The 20265-nt window shown below is 41.6% G+C and overlaps 1 protein-coding gene across 6 annotated transcripts; it reads left to right on the top strand.

The window, feature by feature from the left end:
- Positions 1–78: 78 nt before the first annotated feature.
- On the top strand, positions 79–19246 carry WDR4 (WDR4 tRNA N7-guanosine methyltransferase non-catalytic subunit). Of its 6 annotated transcripts, none has more exons than XM_085529757.1 (11): positions 79–170; positions 599–661; positions 2773–2915; positions 5136–5292; positions 5973–6085; positions 8475–8535; positions 9863–9961; positions 14512–14576; positions 15920–16103; positions 16496–16565; positions 18158–19246. In XM_085529757.1, the coding sequence occupies exons 4-11, from the start codon at positions 5278–5280 to the stop codon at positions 18334–18336; spliced, it is 786 nt and encodes a 261-aa protein (XP_085385883.1). In that variant the 5' UTR covers positions 79–170; positions 599–661; positions 2773–2915; positions 5136–5277; the 3' UTR covers positions 18337–19246. The 6 variants fall into 6 exon arrangements, with proteins under 6 accessions (XP_085385883.1, XP_085385868.1, XP_085385874.1 ...); XM_085529742.1 differs by having other exon boundaries at positions 2769–2915; XM_085529748.1 differs by having other exon boundaries at positions 79–210.
- Positions 19247–20265: the final 1019 nt, after the last annotated feature.

Here is a 20265-nt window from a genome sequence, read left to right as displayed (position 1 = left end):
ATTTATATTGATCGCGTTGCTCTTTTTCAGTACGTCATCATCGTCTCGTCACCTGTGGTGACGTCCACACTCTGCGCCCTCTCTCGCACGTGGAATGGAGGGCGGATGGGGACGCGGCCCCGGGCCCGGCCCGGCTTTAGCTCTCAAGGGAACGTTGATGGCCGTCGGAGGTGGGAGCCGGCTGATGGCGGTGCGGAGAGGGGAGCACAGGTCAGTGTGTGCCGGGTGGGTTGGGGCTGCCCTCCGGTTTGGCTCCTTGGGAAGGGACTTAACGAGTGTAGTGACAGGACGACGGGGAGCGGCTTTAAGCAGAGAGAGGGGGAGATTTAGCTTAGTTATAAGGAAGGATTTATTCCCTGTTCTTCTCTCTGAGGGCAGTGAGGCTCTGGCACAGCTGCCCGTAGAAGCTGTGGTGCCCCATCCCTGCAGGTGCTCAAGGCCAGGTTGGATGGGGCCCTGGGCAGCCTGAGCTGGTGGGTGGCAGCCCTGCCCACAATTTGGCTTCTTTATGTTCTGAAAGAGTTGACATGTTCTATAGTTAAGGCCATGTTTGTTCCAGTTCTAGTGGTTTTATTCTGTTGTTTTTCCTTATTTGCAGGGATGATGCTCTCTTTGTGTATGACTGTGCCAATGTGGAAAAGAAGGCCTCAGGAAATAAAGGGTGAGAAAATAAGTGTAGATATACGGTGTTTTCCTTGATGGCGTATCTGACCCTGAGGTTGTGTGGCTGTTAAAGTAATAAACCCATTAGACTGCTCCTTGAACGGGTGATGGGCAGATGCTCATTGCTAGCCCCGATGGATGTGTAGATTTGCACCTGCATGTATCAGTACAGGTTAGATGATGATCATCTGGAGAGGAGCTCTACAGAGAAGGACATGGATATTCTGGGATTCAACGGGTTGGCCATAAGCCAGCAGTGTGCTTTTGTGGCCAAGAAGGCCAGTAATATCAAGGGGCATATTAAAAAAGCACGGCCAGCAGGTCAAGGGAGGTGTTCCTCCCCCTCTACTCTTCTGTGGTGAGGCCTCATTTAGCATACTGTATCAAGTTCTGGGCTCCCCAGCTCAAAAAAGACAGGGATCCCCAAGGAGGAGTCCAGTGGAGGACCACAAAAATGATGAAAGGCTCACAGCATGTTCTGCATGAGGAAAGGCTGTGTAACCTGCATCTGTTCATCCTGGGGAGAAGAAAACTGAGAGGGGATCTGGTAAATGTTTATAAATATCTAAAGGGCTCTGGAAGGCAAATGGGTGAGACCAGGCTCTTCTCAGTGGTGTGTAGCAATAGGACAAGGAATAATGGCCTAAAACTTCAGCATGGAAAGTTCAGAACTAACACGCGCAGGGACGTCTGTATGGTCAAGAAGATGGAGCACTGGAACAGGCTGCCCATGGAAGTCATGTAGCCTCTTTCTATGCAGATATTGAAAACCCTTGCTGGATGTCTACCTGTGTGACCTGTTGTAGGGTACCTGCTTTGGCTGGGGGTTGGATTCAATGATCTTTTGAGGTACCTTCCAACCCCTGCGATTCTGTGATATATGTCAATGTATATGTATTTTTTAGTTTCATCTCAGAAAAAACACTACATCTTTTATTAGAGGAACTAAGAAATGAAAGCAAGACAAAACAAAAACCAACCAAACAGATACAGTCTTCACAGAATCACAGAACTGCAGGGGTTGGAAGGGACTACTAGAGATCATCCAGTCCAACTTCCCCCTACTGAAAGCAGGTTCCCTACAGTAGGTCACACAGAAAAACATCCAGGCGGGTCTTGAATATCTCCAGAGGAAGACTCCACAGCCTCTCTGGGCAGCTTGTTCCAGTGCTGTATCTCCCTAACAGTAAAGAATTACTTGTTACTTGTCTGTAACCATACGCTTTGCTTGAGTGCTCTTCTTATGAACTTTTGTGGAGGTCCCTGTACCATGCACCATCTAGAAGTAAGCAGTATGGAAAACAGGATTCCTGTCTTAATTTGGGTTCACCAAAGTTCTGTGTCTTGTTTGTGCTGGTTAGTTTTAATAAAGAATAATTTCTCATATGCAGATACTGATGCAGGGTTTAGTCAGTGCACACTCTGTGCGCTGTCCTTGATCATGAAGTTGAGACGTCTGCAAAGCTGTAAATGTATTCCTGGATGTTTAAATTCTAACCTCTTGAGTTGAGAAGAAGAGTTTATCTTATTTATTATTATCTTAGTGGAGAGTGTGAGGAAGATGAGCTTGTTTTGTCTATGCAGAAGGTCAGGACAAGGCACAAGAGGAAAGCTTTTTCACTGTAGAAACAGGGCACAGAGAGGTTGCAGAGTCTCATTCTTAGAGATATTTGAGATTTCACTACACATAACCTGAGCAGCTTGCTCTAATTTGAATAGAATTGTAGTACACTAACAAACTGAATTATTCTGTTATTTGCGCGATGTGCCTCTGTGGGTCTTTGTGTAGAATATTAGCTGTGGCATATGAAAGTTGTTTGGTTTGGTTTGGTTTTAATTAACATTGTGAAGTTCTAAATTAGGCCATTGTGTATCTGAAACACACCTGAAAACATCTTTGAAAAGATTTTGTGGGCAAGGAGAGTTCCTTATAGCTTTGCCTTAACATTCAAATTAGCTTAACATTTCAAGCTCAAACATGACTTCTAGCATTGTACTTTGTATTGCTCCTTGCTGGTGGTGTGAGAACGACATTGTCTGAAGAATTTCACTTGCTGTGTTTCAGGTTGTGAACTCTTTTTTTACTTTTCCCTTTTCTCCATTAGACAGGATGGACAACCAGCAGACAAAGGGAGCGATAACATCCTCGCTTTTGCCTTCTCCCCATCAGGAGATTATTTGGTCTTGTCAGATGACAACAAACACCTGATTCTGTTTCGGACTAAGCCCTCGTGGGAGTGCATTAGCATCAGGTAAGGAAGCAGGATTTTACTTTTCTCTTTGTAATGGAGCTATGGATGATTAATACAGAGTTATAATATAATAGGACTTGTGGTGCAGCCATTTCTTGTCGCTAAGCTTCCTCCTTTCCCCCCTCCCCTCCAGTACTTAAATTTAATGTTTTTGGGAACTAAAAGATACATATCGAGAGGTGGTGTGTGGTGCATCCCACACCAAGAGTGGAAATGCAGACGTTTATGTTGTTGGCTGAGAAAAGGGTCATCATTTTGTTTATTCCAAAAGACAATATTTGCATCTTGAAGAACTGGAACTTTACCTTCTCCTGGAGAGTGCTAAGGTTGGGCCTTTAAGAGCGACAGAGAGTAGTTTAGTGAACATGCTGCCTGGTTCTGTTGATTGGAGAAGATTTTCTAGGGAGTTTGTGAGCTCTGTCTTAAAATTGTATCTAGCAATACTGCTGTGTTTTCTGTCTGTTGTACAGTTCTCTTCTGAAAACTAACTGTAGCTGTCCACCAGAGGTCCTCCACTTACAAGTTTTTCATTGCTGCTTATGACTATCCTCTGTACAAAAGGGGTCTGTGAAGGACTTCCTGAGGAGGTAACTTATTGTGTTAGGATTCTGCTTCTGGTGATCTTGACCAAAACCAAAACAAGCTCTGTCTCAGCTTGTCTGAGTGTGTGGGATATACATGGTGGGCCTTTGGCGGGTCAATTAGTGGTGTAGTGAGTAATTGCTGATAAAATCAAAAACGACAAATTCTGGTCGCTCTGTATTCTCATTTCCTTGCTGTTCTGTCCTGTTCTGCCTGTACAATCACAGAATCACAGAATGACCCGGGTTGGAAGGGACCTCAAGGATCATGTAGTTCCAACCCCCCTGCCTGACAGGGCCACCAAACATACACATCAGGTTGCCCAGGGCCCCGTCCAACCTGGTCTTGAACACCTCCAAGGACGGGGCATCCACAACCTCCCTGGGCAGCCTGTTCCAGGGCCTAGCCACTCTCCTAGTGAAGAACTTCCCCCTAACATCCAACCTAAATCTTCCCTCTTTTAACTTAAAACCATTTCCCCGTGTCCTGCTATTGTCAGCCCTTTTGAAGAGTTTACTCCCCTCCTGGGAATAAGTTCCCTTCAGGTATTGAAAGGCTGCAATGAGGTCACCCTGCAACCTTCTCTTCTCTAGGCTGACAATGCCAGTGGATAATTGTTGGGCATTTTAGTTTTCAACCAGAAGGTCAGCTTAGAACACAGATGGAAATTTTGTGATGTTCCCACCTCCTGTTAGGAAACTGGAAATAGAGTCAAAAGGATCTTTGTGTGGAAAAATAGATTGCCAAAGCTGAGTTATGTGACTTGTGGTAGTTTTTGTGGCAAGCTGTATTAAGGGTTTCAAACAGTGCTAGCTTTTGTAATAAATAAGCTTGTATCAGACAAGAAGCTTCTAAATCTAAGATCAAAGGCAGTACAGCCAAACTTGAAATAAGATTTCCTTGATGGCAAGGTATCCTATTTTGAAAATGTACTGCAGTGTGTTAGTATGTGTTCATGTCCTATAGGATATGCTATTCCTTTATACAGTCAATATGAATACTAGAACTTTCATTGGTCTTTTGGAAGTGTAGTATGTTGCTCTTTTGCCTCTAGAGGTCGCTGGGCTTCATGTATGTGGATAGAAACGTCCACTTCTTACGATCCCCGTTGTCTGCAGTCTTATGGTATGTGCTTATTCAGGACATAGGCTAGGAAAAGAGGTGTTTTGAAAATGGAAGAATGATAATAGTAGTAATGGCTGTTAATTTGCAGAAACATTCTTAAGTGATTAAACTTATTTTAATGCTTGTTTTTCTGGTATATGTGGCCCTTAAATTTACCTGAAAAGTTGTGAGAAAAACATTATACTGGCAGCTGGAGCTATAAGAAGCTGGCAGGTGGTTTGGGAGAATCAAAGTTCTATTTCAGGGTTTTGCCTGGACAAAATGCCTTGGGACTATATCCCTCTGACTCAGTATGCAAGGAAGAAGTTTCTGTAAGGCTCACGGAGGACTTTGTTGTGCAATACAGAATAACTACTGGATAAATGACTTCAACACAGTTTTTAGTGTGTTGTTGCAAAGTAGGAGCTAATAGCTTCTACCTTTCTCTTTTCCACATGCCTAGGTTGGATTTGTCTTACAGAGAATGCAGGAAAATCCAGTAGACTTCCTTTGAAGTGCAACTTTTTCTTTCAGGTCTGTGAACAGGAGATGCACTTCACTCGTTATTACAGCTGCAGAGGATAAGATTCTGGTGGCAGACAAATCTGGCGATGTCTATTCATACTCAATAACAGAACCAGAAGGAGAAGGCAAGTTTGAACTGGGTCACTTGTCCATGCTGCTGGATGCGGTAAGTATATGCCTCTGCGTGCCTGGTGTGCAAACTCACATTCTTTCTCAGAATATAGTAGAACAGTTTAATTGGAAGGGAACTACAAAGTTCATCAGGTCCTATTGCCTGCCTGCTCAAGCACTAAAACTTATATTCAGGTCTTTCATTGTTGTTGTTCTCCCAGCTTTAGATAGTTTGGGTTTTTTTTGCCAAAAAGCATCAGCCTTCCATAGGTATAGATAACATACACAGTCAATGGTGATTTTGGAAAGGAAGCAGGTGTGTGGGTTTATCTATCTGGATATATGACTGTTCAAAAATTCTTTGTGTTACAGTCACGGCAGACTTGGAGATGGAGAACGTAAGGGAATTCACCCAGTCTGTCGTGTCAGTTTAGCTCTTCAGTGTGATAAGTTTCTTGCTTTTGAAGATGCAGTGGGACTTGTGCTGTAGGGCTTTCAATTCAGTGGATTTTACTGGACTTAGTCTGTGCTGCTTGTCTTAGCAAGCAAGCAAGTTGCTGTCACAAGGATTTATGCATCAATTGTAGTTGAAAATGTGTGGCTTAATGCTTGCACTTGCAATTCAGCATCAAGAAAATGAGGTAGTCTACTGCTTCTGTCTTTCACTGGTTGGGAAAAGCGTGTTTAAAAAAAACATTGGACTACTGGATACTAAAACTGACACTTTACCTACAGGCACTGAGTCCGGATGACCGGTATATCCTGACTGCAGATAGAGATGAGAAGATCAGAGTTAGTTTGACTAAGGCTCCTTACAACATTGTATCTTACTGCCTGGGACATGAAGAGTAAGTTCATTGTGCACAGATCTTCAGTGTGCCTCAATGGATGAAGTGTTTGTCTGCCCAAATTATACTGTCAGCCAGGTCTAGGCTACAAAGACTGCAAAGTTTGGAGATTGTTAGCTTTAAACAGTCTTAGTCTTAGGAAGGGAGTGTCTTGTTTGAACAGATATTAATCTAATGGCATCTTAGGAGATCGGACTTGACAGGTCTGTGGTAATACAAGTTGTGGTGGTTTTTTTTTTGTGTTTAAAATGCAGCTGTATTGATGGGAAGGATAGAGCATTATTTCATTAGACTACAGTGAACTAGAGACTATAAAGCAGTCCTGTAAAACAGAATCCTGGAATCACGCTTGTTAATGTAGTTGTCTGGTCTTTCTGGTATCTGAGAAAAGGGACTTGGTGTTTTTCTTGAAAATGTTCTTTTGCCGTGAGTAAGAACATTTAGACAAATAGAAGGATATGTGGATGTGTCCTTGGGGATATCCTCATAGGAGGATGCTGTCATGATCTAAAATGGAACCTACTAGGAGACATAAGGGATGTTTTCTAGCTGGTACAGCAATACTAGCCTGCAGGAGGGACTGTACCTGCTCTTCTTAGTAGTTCTTCTCTCATTAAGAAGACTAAAATAGACTTTAAAAGATTCCAGCATCTTTGTTTTGCTTTGTAAAATGTCTGTGCTGTTTTCAGTTTGCCTTCCATCTTTGCATAGTTTCGTGGGCTTTCAGAGAGGGTTTTTTTTTCTGTTGTTGAGGGATATGTACTTGCTCAGGGAGGTGGTTGAGTCACTGGCCCTGCAGGCGTTCAAGAAACATTTAGATATAGTACTAAGCAACATGGTTTATTGGGGAAATATTGGTGATAGGTGAATGGTTGGACTGCATGATCTTGGAGGTCTTTTCCAACCTTGGTGATTCTGTGATTTTAAGATTTTATTTTCCTTAGCCACTGATACATTTTGAAGTCCATAGTGATAGGGTAACAAAGGAGATGTCATCCCACACAGGTCACAGAACATGCTTAATTCTCTGTGGCTGTGGACTTAATTGAGGATAACTGCAGCCTTCCAGGCACATTGTTTCATAAGGTGACACAACATGGTGCAGTCAGCTTGCTGTATTGGGAGCAAGAGTCAGAGAAAGACAGTGTGACTGTGGAACTTGAGGTATGGGACCAACCTATCTGAACTTACTCAGCTGAGTATATTAACAGAGCATTTAATTTGGAGTGCCTGTCTGATTTTTATAACACAATTTGATAATCCTGAATATTATGAAACCTCCAAACTACACATGTCAAAGAGTAGTCTTTGATATCAGGTAATTTCTATAGCATATTTACACAGCAATATCTGCGCTTTCCACCTGCTATGTACACAGTTGTACTTCCTAATGAAAGAACCTGATGCTCCGGAAGGCACTTTTAAACTGGAGCTATTGTGCCTGCGCAGAGACTTCACTAATGGCTGTATGGAGGAAAGGCACTTAATGTAAATTGCTTGAAATATATGCAAAAATTGTATTTCTAAGGAATGAATAAGCAAGGGACTGCAGAAAGCAGCTACAATTCATGGGTCTTGTTTCACGGTCCTGGTTTTTCTTTTGGAGGGCAGCATGGTGATTCAAGTTCTATTACACCTTCACGCACCTGCTGTCACTACTTTGTCATGGAAGTTTGTCATTACAGTAACGAGGTCTCTTCCTTCCTTTTTCTTTTTCTTTTCCTTCTTGTTTTAATAGCCTTAAATTTGTACCCATTTTCAAAAGCATGACAGTCCCACTCAATGCATTGCATTTTATGTTGCTGAAGTTCAGGTTCTTGTTGCCCATCAGAGACAAGTCAAGGTAGACGTAGCAATATTAAATACTTCTGGAAAACAAAATTTTTGGCTGAGTGTAGACTCCGGTGTTAAATTGTCACGGGCTTGTTTCAAAGCATTGTAAAGACTGGTTTTGAATGATCTCCAACTATGATGGGAGAGATGTTGTAGATGAAAGCTGAGTCATCGCTGTTGAAGTGTATTAAAAGCATCTGTTGATAAGTGGTTTTAGTGGGCAGCATGGATTGAGAAAAGGGAATGAGCTACCTGAGTAAATCTGTTTACACTGGCATTATTTTTGGTCTTGGTAGTAGTGCTCTCAGCTCGGAAGAAGTTTGAGGAATGTGATGAGAGCAGGTGGAAAAATACTGCTGTTAAATATGAAGTTTATATAATGCATATAATGTACTAAGTACTGTAGGCATTCCTTTTTTCTCAACTGGCTTTATTCGGAGAATCTGTTCTTTTTTTTCATAGGTTCTCTTTGAAATTGGTGTTTTCTCTTAGTGTGTGTTAAAAGACCAGAGTATTATGGAAGAGAGAGTTCAGTATTTGACTTCTTTCCCTTTAGGTTTGTAAGCAGAATATTTGTAGTACCCAACTATCCTGATCTTCTGTTGTCAGCTTCTGGGGTATGTATTGCAGTTTCCTTCAAGAAGTCTTTTTTCTTGAAAATTTAGACTTTAAAATCATAGTCTGCCTGTGTTTTCCTCCAGGTCTCCTAGGCCACTTGGAATAATCTTTCTTGCTTGTCCTTTGTCCCTTTTCCTCCTTTCTCAGCTTTCTGTTCAGTGTTAAGCCATTCTATTGCTGGACCATGACAGTCATTTACAATGTTTATAGCAAAGCTAGTTTCCTATTAAGATCTTTGGGATGGAGAAATTGCAAAGCCCTCAGTATTTCTTCATCATTAACTCTTGCTTTGGAGCACTGACAAATTTTAATTGTTGCACTATTTAAATAACTTTGAAGCAAATGAGTATTATGTCTGCCTGCCGTGGTAATGAGTGTCTTGAGAATTAGTGGCCTTAGAATCCCAGATTTTCTTACAGCTTCTGAGATGAGAAAACTGTTCCCTCTTCACCCTCCCACTTCCCCATGTGAGACATGCTCTGAGTTGTCCTCTTCTATATGTCCTCATAAGTACATCTAATGTATGTTGAGTAGATACCGTGGCACAGTATGACACAGTGCTTGGATGGCAACTGAAGAAGAATTTTAACTCCCTGCCATTTTCTATCTTAAATTGATGGGATTCTCTTGTCACACCAGACCTGCAGAGAGTGTGTAGATGAAGCTAATCTGCATTAAGGGAAACAGCATTATTCATATCTGAGACTACCAAAACTGAATAGGAAAATAATAGCGTTGAAGATTGTAGCAATTCTTAGCATTAGGTTTCAACTCTTGCTCTTGTTTCCCTAAGACTCCTGTCTCTTGCCACTCTTTCTGTTTAAGTAACTCCACTGTCAGTGTTGTGTGACTGTATTTCATTCTTTGCAAGTTCTCTGGAAGAACTGTCACTGAAGAGTGGTGTTCAGTTTTTCTCTGGGAGGCAACTGAATCAGATGAGAAGTTGGGTGATGACAAGAGTAGGTGTGGAGAAGGGCAACCTGAAAGAATTGTTATTAAAATGCTGATCACATGTATTGCTGTGCTATTTCAGACAAACAGACTTGAAATCCAGTCTTAGAGCTACCCAATTTCCACTTCAAAGGGAGAATTAAAGTTATCATGACTAAATAATTTAGAATTATGGAGGAGGGAAAGGGGGGAGGGGAGGTGAATTATGTTAATTAAAATGCTTTATCTGCAATTTGAGGTCTCAGCTAAATGACTACTTAGGAACTTCTGTGGGAATCTCTTCAGGGAAATAGAATTTAGCTGTAGGCCACAAGTGGCCACTCTTTGCCTGAGGAACTGTTAGACATCAACTTGTATTCTCTTCAATCTATCCAGGATTGCACTCTAAGACTTTGGAAGTATGAAACTGGGGAAGAGGTATACTGCTGTCAGCTAAGCAGCGTCTGTGGGCCTGAGCCAACCAAAACGGACCAGGTATGGCTGTGCCAATGCTGTTGCTGTCCCTGTGACTCCCAGAAGTGTTTGTCACATTTTGTTAGTACATCCCTTCTGTCACAGAATCACAGAATGACCCGGGTTGGAAGGGACCTCAAGGATCATGAAACTCCAACCCCCTGCCTGGCAGGGCCACCAAACTTCCACATTTACTAGATCAGGTTGCCCAGGGCCCCGTCCAACCTGGCCTTGATCACCTCCAAGGACGGGGCATCCACAACCTCCCTGGGCAGCCTGTGCCAGGATCTCACCACTCTCATAGGATGGAACTTCCCCCTAACATCCAACCTAAATCTTCCCTCTTTCAGCTTAAAACCATTTCTCTTTGTCCTGCTATTATTGGCCCTTTCAAAGAGTTTACTCCCCTCTTGGTTAGCCTTCAGGTACTGAAGTCAGCGATTCTGTCAGTGATTTTGGAAGTTGCATAAGACCCAGAAACTGTTAAATAGCCTGGAATTTAGGGGAAGGAAGAAAGTCCCTGAAATTCATTTTTGTCTTACATGAATTACATGAATTTCTAAAAATGCTAAGCAACGACTAGAAGTAGCTGTTCTTAATTCTTGCAGAGTACTTGTTCTGCAAACCCAAATAAGCCTTCACTTACAATTTTTTTCAGAAAACATTGATGTCTTAGTCTCTTAGCTAGAACTGTAACATGGAAAAGTCTGAAAAACTAACCCATTTGTAACATACTTAACTTGCAACTTGAACAGCACTTCAAATTTTCTCTTGAGTGAAAAGCAGCCCTGTAATATTTACATCCAGTTACCTGAAATGGTATTGCCCTGTGGAATCAAACTGCTAGGATTCCTTTTGTTTTGATTGTTCTGAAACTGGGCAGTGTCCAAAACAAAAATGTATGAGTTGTATTTATATTATTATATTGTATTGTTGGCTTTATTGTACATTTATTGGGTCATTGAAAATTAGTAAGCAACTTGCTGTGAATGGAGTCATATTATTAGTTCTGTGTGACTTAGACTCGCTTATCATTTAACTGGCATATCAATTAACAGTACTCAGATTCATAGAACCACTTGGGTTGGACTTTGCAATCTTGAAGGTATTTTCCAGCCATCAACCTGACCTCCTGAGTCCCATCACTAAACCATGTTTTTTAGTGCCACTTGTGATCTTATACTGAATCTTAACACCATTGCTTATGAACAAGTTTATCCAAATATATATGTATTTGGATAAAATATATATAAAATTTGGATATATATTATATAATATAAACTATCAAATGCTAGAGGAAAAGCCTTGTTGCTTCAAGCAGAAATAGATTTAAAAGGGAAAAATAAGCTCATGTTCTCTTATAAAGCTTTTGAACATAGATCAGTGACTCTTGCCTTGACTCCTAAAACACCTGATACAGTCACTTCTGTAGGATGACTGTCTATATGGTAATGGAGTTTCTTAGAAAGTTGGAGTATCCAGAGTGCAGGGCTGACCTGTTCCCTAAATCAGTGAAATGCTGCTCACCACCAGTTCTTACAGGCATATTAAAATCTGTCTCCAGCAACTAAATTGAAAGCTCAGTTGGATTCCACAGTTTGTGTGTACTTGGAAGAGGCAGTATCCTGGTGATTACAGGCAGATAAGTGACTTTTACACCTCAGTGCCATGGGTTGCCACCTGCATGCTGTATTGCTACACGGATCTCAATACATACTTCTGGCAGACCAAGTCTACTGTTTTAAGCCTGTGTGGTGACCATTAATTAATGCATTATTTTTTCTTAAGTGGTTGTTTCTGTCTTGATGGCCAGCTGGACCAAAGGAGTGTTTTCATGGCATTGTAGGGCTGGAAATGCCAGATAAATTGATGTCCAGCATTGCTATTTAGTCATGATGTGCATCCAGCTGTATCAAAGGGCAAAGATCATCTTCAAACCAAGTGTGACATTTATAGCTGGAATTTAAGGTAACAGGCTCTCGAGTCAGTGCTTTATAGGTGGTACTCAGTCTGCTAATGCCTCTGACAACCAAAGATTAGGTGGGGTTGTAATTGTTTTTCCCTTTCCTTCACGTTGCATTTCATTTTTGCCACTGATACCCAGCTATGAATTAATTGAAGCTCAAAATATAATTTGAAGTATAGTGATAATGGCATTGCACGTAGTGGTGGGTCACACGAGTGCAGAGATGTGGGCTTATTTTCCTTGGCAGATGATGAATTTCTCTGTTTCGGGTATGTAGGAGTGTTTCTGAGCAGCGTAGTGCTGGTTTCAGCTGATAGATTGCAAATTCCTCGTTCATTTTTTCCCACTAGAATGGAAGTAATTCTCTAATTCCATAGTGCTATATAAATATCCTCCTGATTTAGAGCTTTCACCTCATCTGATCCTCTTGACAACAGAAGCTTGTTTAAAGTCCAGAACGTGAATTGCACAACTCCACCCCCGTGCTCCAGTACATTAAGTTTTCATAGGGCTACCCCTTCTCACAGACAACATCAGAAGTTAATTTTAAGGTGTTGGCAGGCTGATAACACTGGCACACAAGTGCTGAGTAAGTGAAGAGAGTATCAAGTGAACATCTGTTTATCACAGGCTGTTCATGCAGCTATTCTCTAAGTTAACTGATTTCATAGGCTTGTCCTTGAACAAGATACTATTCTGGGCTTTGCATTCAATACACTGATTGTTAACTTCCCCATTAAAGAAACATGGAAAGAAAGGAGCTTGCGAAGAAGATGCGTTTTCATGTCTTTGTCCAGCTGTGAGTAGCATTTGGTTTAAATCAGAGTCTCCTCCTGTCTCCCGGGTGAGGAGTGGGAGAGAGCTTCTGCATGTATAACGTTCACAGAGCCCTTTGTCTCTCTGACAAAGCGTGGACTGTGTAGGTGGGTGCTTCCGTCACTGCACTTACTGTGAAAGCTGGTATGAGACAGAGGGAAGCTTTGTTATTAGAAATAAATATCATCTTGGCTTATTTCCTTGAATGTCTAGAAAACCCGCTGGTGGTTTATAAAGGAGTTGTCAGTTGTACTTCTAAAGTTATGGTGTAAGTGATTCCTTAGTGCAGTAACTACATCTGAAATGCTCACTGTAGCTACCCGCTCATCATCTTCATCCTACTAAGTGTTTGAAACAGCAAGCTTATGTTATATTGGTGTTATACAGGGCTCTGGGGTCCCCCTGTTAAATACAGAATAACAACTTAGTATTTCTGCAGTGGAGAAGAGATGAGTGCCTCCTGTTTACAAGGGCTCTGAAACATACCATCCTTTTGGTAGAGGATTGTAGAAAGTGTTCCTCTTCTGCCCAACCAAACCAGTGAGAAAAGTAAGAATTATGTGCTGTCAGTGGCACATGCTGTTCTTTCTCTCTCTCACCTCCCCTAAGAGATTGCATCACACAGATATTTTGTCTCTTGTGCTGGAGATGCACCATATAACCCTGATTTTTGGATATGGTTATGCTATTAATTAACTTTCCTTCCTGCGGTTAGTTCATCTTTTAGCAGTTGTCATGTGCTGTTCTGAAAAGAATTAGCTTCTTGTATTAAACTTGCTGACCAGAGGAGGCTGTAGAGCTTGTTTTGCTTCCCTCAGTTGATTGCAGAACTCTGGAGCAGGTTCCTTGACAATGCCTGTACATCAATTGCTAAGTAACTCAAAGGGCAGCATTCAGATGAAGCCGGTGGACTAGAGGCTCTGTTCTGTGAGTGGTGTTGTGTTAGGGAAAGAGGTGGGGGATGAGTGGGAGTAAAAAGAAGGGGAATTTGAGGACACATTTGAATTCTGCCAGAAAAATGACAAGAAGATGCATTTTCCCTGCCCTAAAGGGAGCAACTGACTGCTACTCTAGTAAGAAGGCTTTATTAATCAGAAATGTTTTCGCAACTTAAAAATATCCTTGAGACCCAGCCATCTTGCTTTTGCAGTCTCATCTTTTAAGCTATATGATAGATACTTTTGAAAGGGCACCCTAGGGCATCTTCTGGCGGATTTTGTGCTCATCTCCAGTTCTTAGTTCCCGCTTAGGGACGCTCAAATCAGCTGTTATATATTTCCAGTGCTGTGGTTTATCTTGCAAAGATATTGCCCTGGTTTTCTCCCAGATTCTCAGATGAGGGAAATGGCCTGAGGTGGTCTGGCCTTGTTATTCAGAACATGTTTCGCAGGCTGAAAATGGGGGCAACCCAGCAGGAATACTGAGTACGCATCACTATCTTCCTTTTATAATAAATGTAATAGCGGCTCAGCATTACAGGAGAGAATTTTTAAGGGTGTACTTTCCTGCATTGTCTTATCTCATAGTTAGTTTACTGAGAGTAGTTCATTAAAACTGTTGTATTTTATCTCTGTTAATATGGCTGCAAAGGGAGAAGCGTGGAAAGCTTCATAAAACAGCAAACACTGGTACAAAATATATTTGACTGTGGTTTAATTACGTTGCTTAGCTTGCTGTAAATTAAGACATCTGCTGAATTTTAAAGAGTAAGACATGAAGCTGAATGTGAATTTTCTGCCTATAAAATGGTCTTAATTTACAAGGATGTTTCTTTTTCTTTTTCTCATAGAAATACATTGTCTCAAGAATAGCCTACTGCTGTCAAGGAAATTATGTTGCCATACTGTGTGACTGGTAAGAATAAATAGGATAATGGCTTAAGTCACCACAGCTCCTGTAAAGGAGAGAACAGCTGCTAACGTTTCCCCAAGCTGAAGTACTTGGTACTGTTGATCTGAGTGTCACAGGGATGCCCCCTTCCCTTGGGGGAAGAGTGAAAGCCCTTTATTGTACATAATGCAGAGGTAAGTGCAAAGGCTACCTGACCTAGGTAGGTTTTGCAGAACCTGTGATGCGTTTCCCTCATGGGAACTAGGCTAAGGTGTTCAGGGTGCTGTGGTACTGAGTACTCAAATTTTCTAGTGCTGTGTTCTGCTCTTATAAATTAATTTTGCCATTCTATTCAAAATCAGAGCGTTACTTCAGTTTAAAGCCGTCAAGAGGATTTGTTGACTTTGGGGTTCAAATAAATATGTTTGTGTAAGGAAGGAGCGCTCAGGACCTGAAGGAATCTTTTCAATCCAACTGGCAGGGGAATACCTTGCCGAGATGGACAAACAGTCTTTCCTTCTCTTTCTGCGGCACCTTTTCTGCCAGGAAGGCTGTTCTTGCTGACAAAAGCGTGCCAGCAGGAAAGGGAGAGATTGTCAAAGCTGTCTGTATGGTCAGCAGTCTGTCCCCTTGGTGAACTTGGTCTTTGCCAAAGGGATAAGCCTTAGCTTCTCTCCATCACATCTACTGCCAGGCTTTGTGTCAGCAGCTGAAGTGTCTGTGCCATGCCAAACTCTTTGCCAAGGTTTTATTTACAGCTCCCCAGCCCAGCATTTCTAAACCATGTTGCTGTGTAGACCTTGTAGGCCAGCCCAGAGTGGAGATGTGCAGGGAAGTTAGGGAGCACAGTACATGAAGGGATGAGGGCTATCAGGAAATGTGTTCATTGCCAGTGCAATGCTACAAACCCGTTCTTCAGCCATTTTGTGGTTTCCTGTCCCTCTCATTCCTCCTTCATTTTCCTGGCATGTAATTATTTTCCTTCTTTATTTTTGCCAGTGCTCAGCTATATACTCTTTCATTTGATGTCCCTTAGACCAGTTGTACTGTATTGAAACTCTCCCCATTTAAATCCTTAGTAATCCTTACTAAATTTCCTTTACTACCTTTTCTTTTAAAGAAAAGACAGCATGACTACTTTTTCTTTCATATAACAGTTGGAAGAGCATTTGACATATTAGATATCTGCAGCTTCTGCCTCAGACCTTGTAAGCAAACAGCATCTGCGGTGCTAGGGTATTTTTTGCAATTCCTAATGATTTGCTTTGGCTTTGTTTGGAATTAGAGTGGGTGTTTGTCATTTGCTGAGAAATGGTGGCAGTAGGTGGATTTGATAATAATGGTAATTAAGTTTTTCCTCTCAAAAGTATTCCCACAGTCTACATCTTTCAGCTTGATGCCGTTGCCCAGCAGCTCGTTTACAGAGAGCAAATCTCTTTGAAGCATAAATGTTGGGACATTGCATTTGAGGAAACTGGAGAAATCTGGACTCTGCAGGAAGACAGTGAAGCCCCTCTTCAGTTATACAGGCCATGTGATGGACAGTGGAAGGTAGATACTGAACCAGGGTGAACTATGTTCCATGAAAACTAACCAGTGTGCTTCTTTTCTTCAGTCTTGAGACTGAGTAGAAGTCTTAGATATCCCACATTCTACTTACCTCTATATAATGCAAAGCCATTGAGAGCTTGTTACCAGTCTCTTCTCTGGTAAAGCTTACCTCTGGTGCAGTAGCATCAATGAGAATGTTTGTCAGCCATGGCACACGGTACTTTAAAGCATTGCTTATGCTCTCTGGGTGCTGCACTTGTTTAGTTTAAAAATACTCACTGTCCTTTCGCTGTGCTCATCTGTGAGCTGCTGCATGTTTCAGTTTGCTGTCAAACACCAGATTCCTTGTTTATGATGCACGAAATATCATGCAGTGTTCTTCCTTTTCCCAGTCTGTAACTGACAGTGAAGGACTGCAGAAGATGTCTAAGTGTCTTCTTGACAACTGGACGGCATTTGAAGGTGAGAAATTTGGCCTAGGAGTTGTAATTTTAGAGCTAAGGTTTTAAGAGTAAAATCAGAGTTCTGATCATTTCTCTTCAAATTACTTAATGTCTCAGCTTTCCCTTTCCAGCTTCATCTTTCTATCTGGTATGGAAATTAGTGTTGATAATGAATGGTATTCAAGTTACTGTTCTTGAAGGTAGCGCAGGAATCTGTTTTGCACAAATACCTCGGCATATGGGTGTATTTTAACACCCTATCACAGATAGGGTCACTTCACTGCTTGTTTTCTTGTCTCTTACTGTAATGTGAAAGTATGGTGGAGATGGAGGGTAGATAGTGGCTGCCATTAAGGTGGTTGTGCTCAACCTTCAAAATCTCAAAGGAAGTCAGGTGCCCTTTTGGAAAGGGGAGTGTTTGCATGTAGATATTGCAGACTTGATAGTTACAGTCAAGATTATTAAAAATACGAGGGCTGAGTGAAAATGAAAAATAGAGAAGTAATAAGAGCACGCAGGGGAAGAGATTCTGAGCATAATTTTCCAGTGTAGCAAATGACTGTGATGCGTGATAGCCTGTTGCATCTGCAGCTGGGAAAGGAGGACTGCTCCGAGACAAGATCTATTATCCTTAATTAGTAAGGCAAGGCTCACTTGATAAGCACTTACTCCAGTCCATTATTAGTGCTTGAAAAAGCAGTTACTTCTCTTGAAAAAGGTGATGGTTATATTACTTAAACCAGTCTTCCAAATGTCTGCACAGCCTCCTTTTTGCTTTCTGGAAACATTTTTCAGCTGTTTGCTGATTCTTTAGGCTTTAGGACGTGTAGGTCAGTGTTGAAGCAGATGTTGAACAATTGGAAATTATGTTAGAATTGATCCCAGAAGGAAGGTCAAGCAAGATTTAGTGCTGACTGACCAAGCAGAGTGCAGAACAGATATTCAGAATGACAACATACAGAGGGGACAAAGGCTTCTCAGTTGGTCTCTATGTGAGCGCAAGACCCTTGAAAGTACTTTGCCAAGTTCTAGCAAGGCAAAGTTGGTATGTTTGTTCTGGAGATGCTATGATGACTATTACACTGGATTCACAGAACCGTAGCAAAATCACTGGGGGTGAATACTTAGAATTGCATATGTACTGGAGGAAATGACTGTTTGATGTGTGTATATCTGGGCTTAATCGAAGAACCTCTAGGAAGCAAGTCAGCTAAGGACAGTTATGTAGTAATTTATGCCCTTTGCAGTGTTTAAGCACTGGGGAAAAATGCCAGCAGGCTGCCTAATAATATGTTGCTACAGCAGTAATTTGAAAATGGGGGCCTTGAAGTTGTGCAAGTGTCCAGTGTGTAAAGATAACTGTGTGCTCTCTTTGCTAGAGAGCCAGGTACCTGCCTGGGTATTAATTTTTTTACGTTGGTTGCACTTAGCTCTGTGAATGTAGAACTGATGATACTCCCACAAACAGTGCTGATGATGTATTTAATTAAGTGGATAAGACTACAGTAAATGAGTTGAAATTCCATTGTCTGAAACTCCAGTTCAGGAAATAATTGATGAGACTGCTAAGGGAATTAACACGTCTTGTGTTCCTGTTTTGCCCACTTGCAGGGTTTGTTGGTGCAGAGAGCCACTACAGCGGTCTCTACAAGGCTTCATTTGATAACATGGCCGTCTACCTAAAGAGGAAGGAGGAGAGGATACAAAAGCAGAAAAAGAAAAGGCAGAATGTGCAACATGATGCTAATGGACAAACCAAAAAGATCAAAGCAGAAGAATCATCATTATGACACTTCTTCTTGTTGGCTTGTAACTTTTGCCTTGTTGAAAGGGACTGATTGGGCTGTAGACTGTTTTTAAATGGAAAAGGATTAATGGAAGAAGATTTGTTTAAACTCAGATTCAGGTTTTCAGGCAGCCCACTGTGGCAATATCCCGCTTGCAGCAGATATTTTATGTACCCTATGTCTAAGCTTCTAAGAGCATAATAGTGTCAGCAGTTCAGTCCTAGGGATCTCGGATGCATGACATTTGATTACTGGTTGTTTTCCTTGAAGCAGGATTTTCCTTTTGCCTACTGTGTTCAGGCTTACATCTTCAGGTGGAAGTGCATGGATTAAAATTGACATCATATATATATTTTAAATTGTGTTAGTTAATGTAACTAACACAGCATAACTGGCTATGGGAAAGGAGCTATAGCTAAATTCTTGCTGTCTGTCAAGGCAGCTTTTTACCCTTTATCTTCCTTTTAATACAGTAAGACGTCTGTCTGGCTTCAGTTCAGCGCTTCTCTTTGGAGAAAGGAGTACAGAAATAGGTTTTATACACTGAAAAGTAAAAGTGAAAAGTGTCAGTCAACTTTAAGCTATTGGAAGATCTTTCTACTGCAGTATGTTCCCAGTCTGCGTGCATAAAGATGATTTGAAAGGCCTGTGAGCAGTGCTTGCGAGCGTGTTCTGCTTCATTCAGCAAGAACTCTTTCATGTTGCAATTAGTCGGGAGATGCATCTTTTTGAGAAGTGATCAGCGAGAGCCTTCTGGGGTCAATTGCTGCTTCACCACAGGGCAGAAAATACGTGTTCATCTACCAGATGGCATCCTGGCTGTATGAAATATCATATACTTGAGCTGAGACTGTAAAATCCAGGTGTTGAAATCTGTACAGTTCATTAAAGATACTCAGCCTTTGAGTCATAATTTGTTCTCCTCGGTCTCTTTATATATATGTGATCTCCTGAGTATGTAGATGTTAATGAGTCTTGCGCTCAAAATTTAGTTATGTTAATGTTGAAGGCATTGCTGAGATACAGCTTGTTTTGAGAATATCAGCTGTGAAGCAGTACTTCAGTACTGCTCAGAATTGCAGTGCTGTCCTTATTCTGGGTCTCAGAGGCCACAAGTCTTTCTTATGCTGCAAGATTTTGTATAAATTTTCATATGAATGTGCATTTGTAATGTTGTGTGCGTTAGCACAGAGCCAATGATTCACTTCCAGGGTCTGATTTCTTTCAGCGATTCCTTGTACTGGGGGACCTGTTTACTTGCAAGTAGTCGATTTGTATACAATGCTGAGTAGTATCAACAGTGATGTTACCTGTTCTGATTAAAGGGCTCAGTTCTGTCAGGGGCTGCCTTGCTGCTAATGGAAGGTAAACTAGTTCCTACAATACGCACAGTTATATGAAGTAAGGATGCAGGGCTGTATCCACAGGGATATCCCACATGGACTTGGAGCTAGGACTAAGAAATACTGCAGTTTTAGCCTTGCAGAGGACAGCTGCACGTGTGAAGTACTTTCATTGTATTTGGAGCACTTAAATGCACTGATTTAACACTGCCAATGCACATTTTTCAAGGAAGGATGTGAGATTGCCATCTGAAGTGCTTAATGTTATGGATATGAATTACGACATCTCTAGCAGCTCTTTTTTCAGGCCTCCCACAACTCTGTACATCCCACTGACTACGTTCCCCTTCCTCTTTCGCCGCTGCTCACCCACCAACTAACCAAATCCCAGCACATCAGGAGGACGTCATGACTCTTAGTCTACACTGTGTTTGTTTTGTTGGGTTCTATTCTGCAAACTCCTCTGCTCTATTGCTTGGTGTGCTCCAAAGCCACGTGTGTCTGTTCTTTTGCTGTTTCCTAGGGACTGCTTCGCTTGAAAACTGCTATTTGTGAGAGATGAATGCAGTCAGAAGCTGTTGCACACTGA

This window comes from Coturnix japonica, chromosome 1 (assembly GCF_054131305.1).
Source record: "Coturnix japonica strain WE chromosome 1, WE-NBRP24, whole genome shotgun sequence".
Lineage (NCBI taxonomy): Eukaryota > Metazoa > Chordata > Aves > Galliformes > Phasianidae > Coturnix > Coturnix japonica.
Note: the sequence above shows the minus strand (reverse complement) of the source record. Positions and strands in the feature narration are given on the sequence as shown.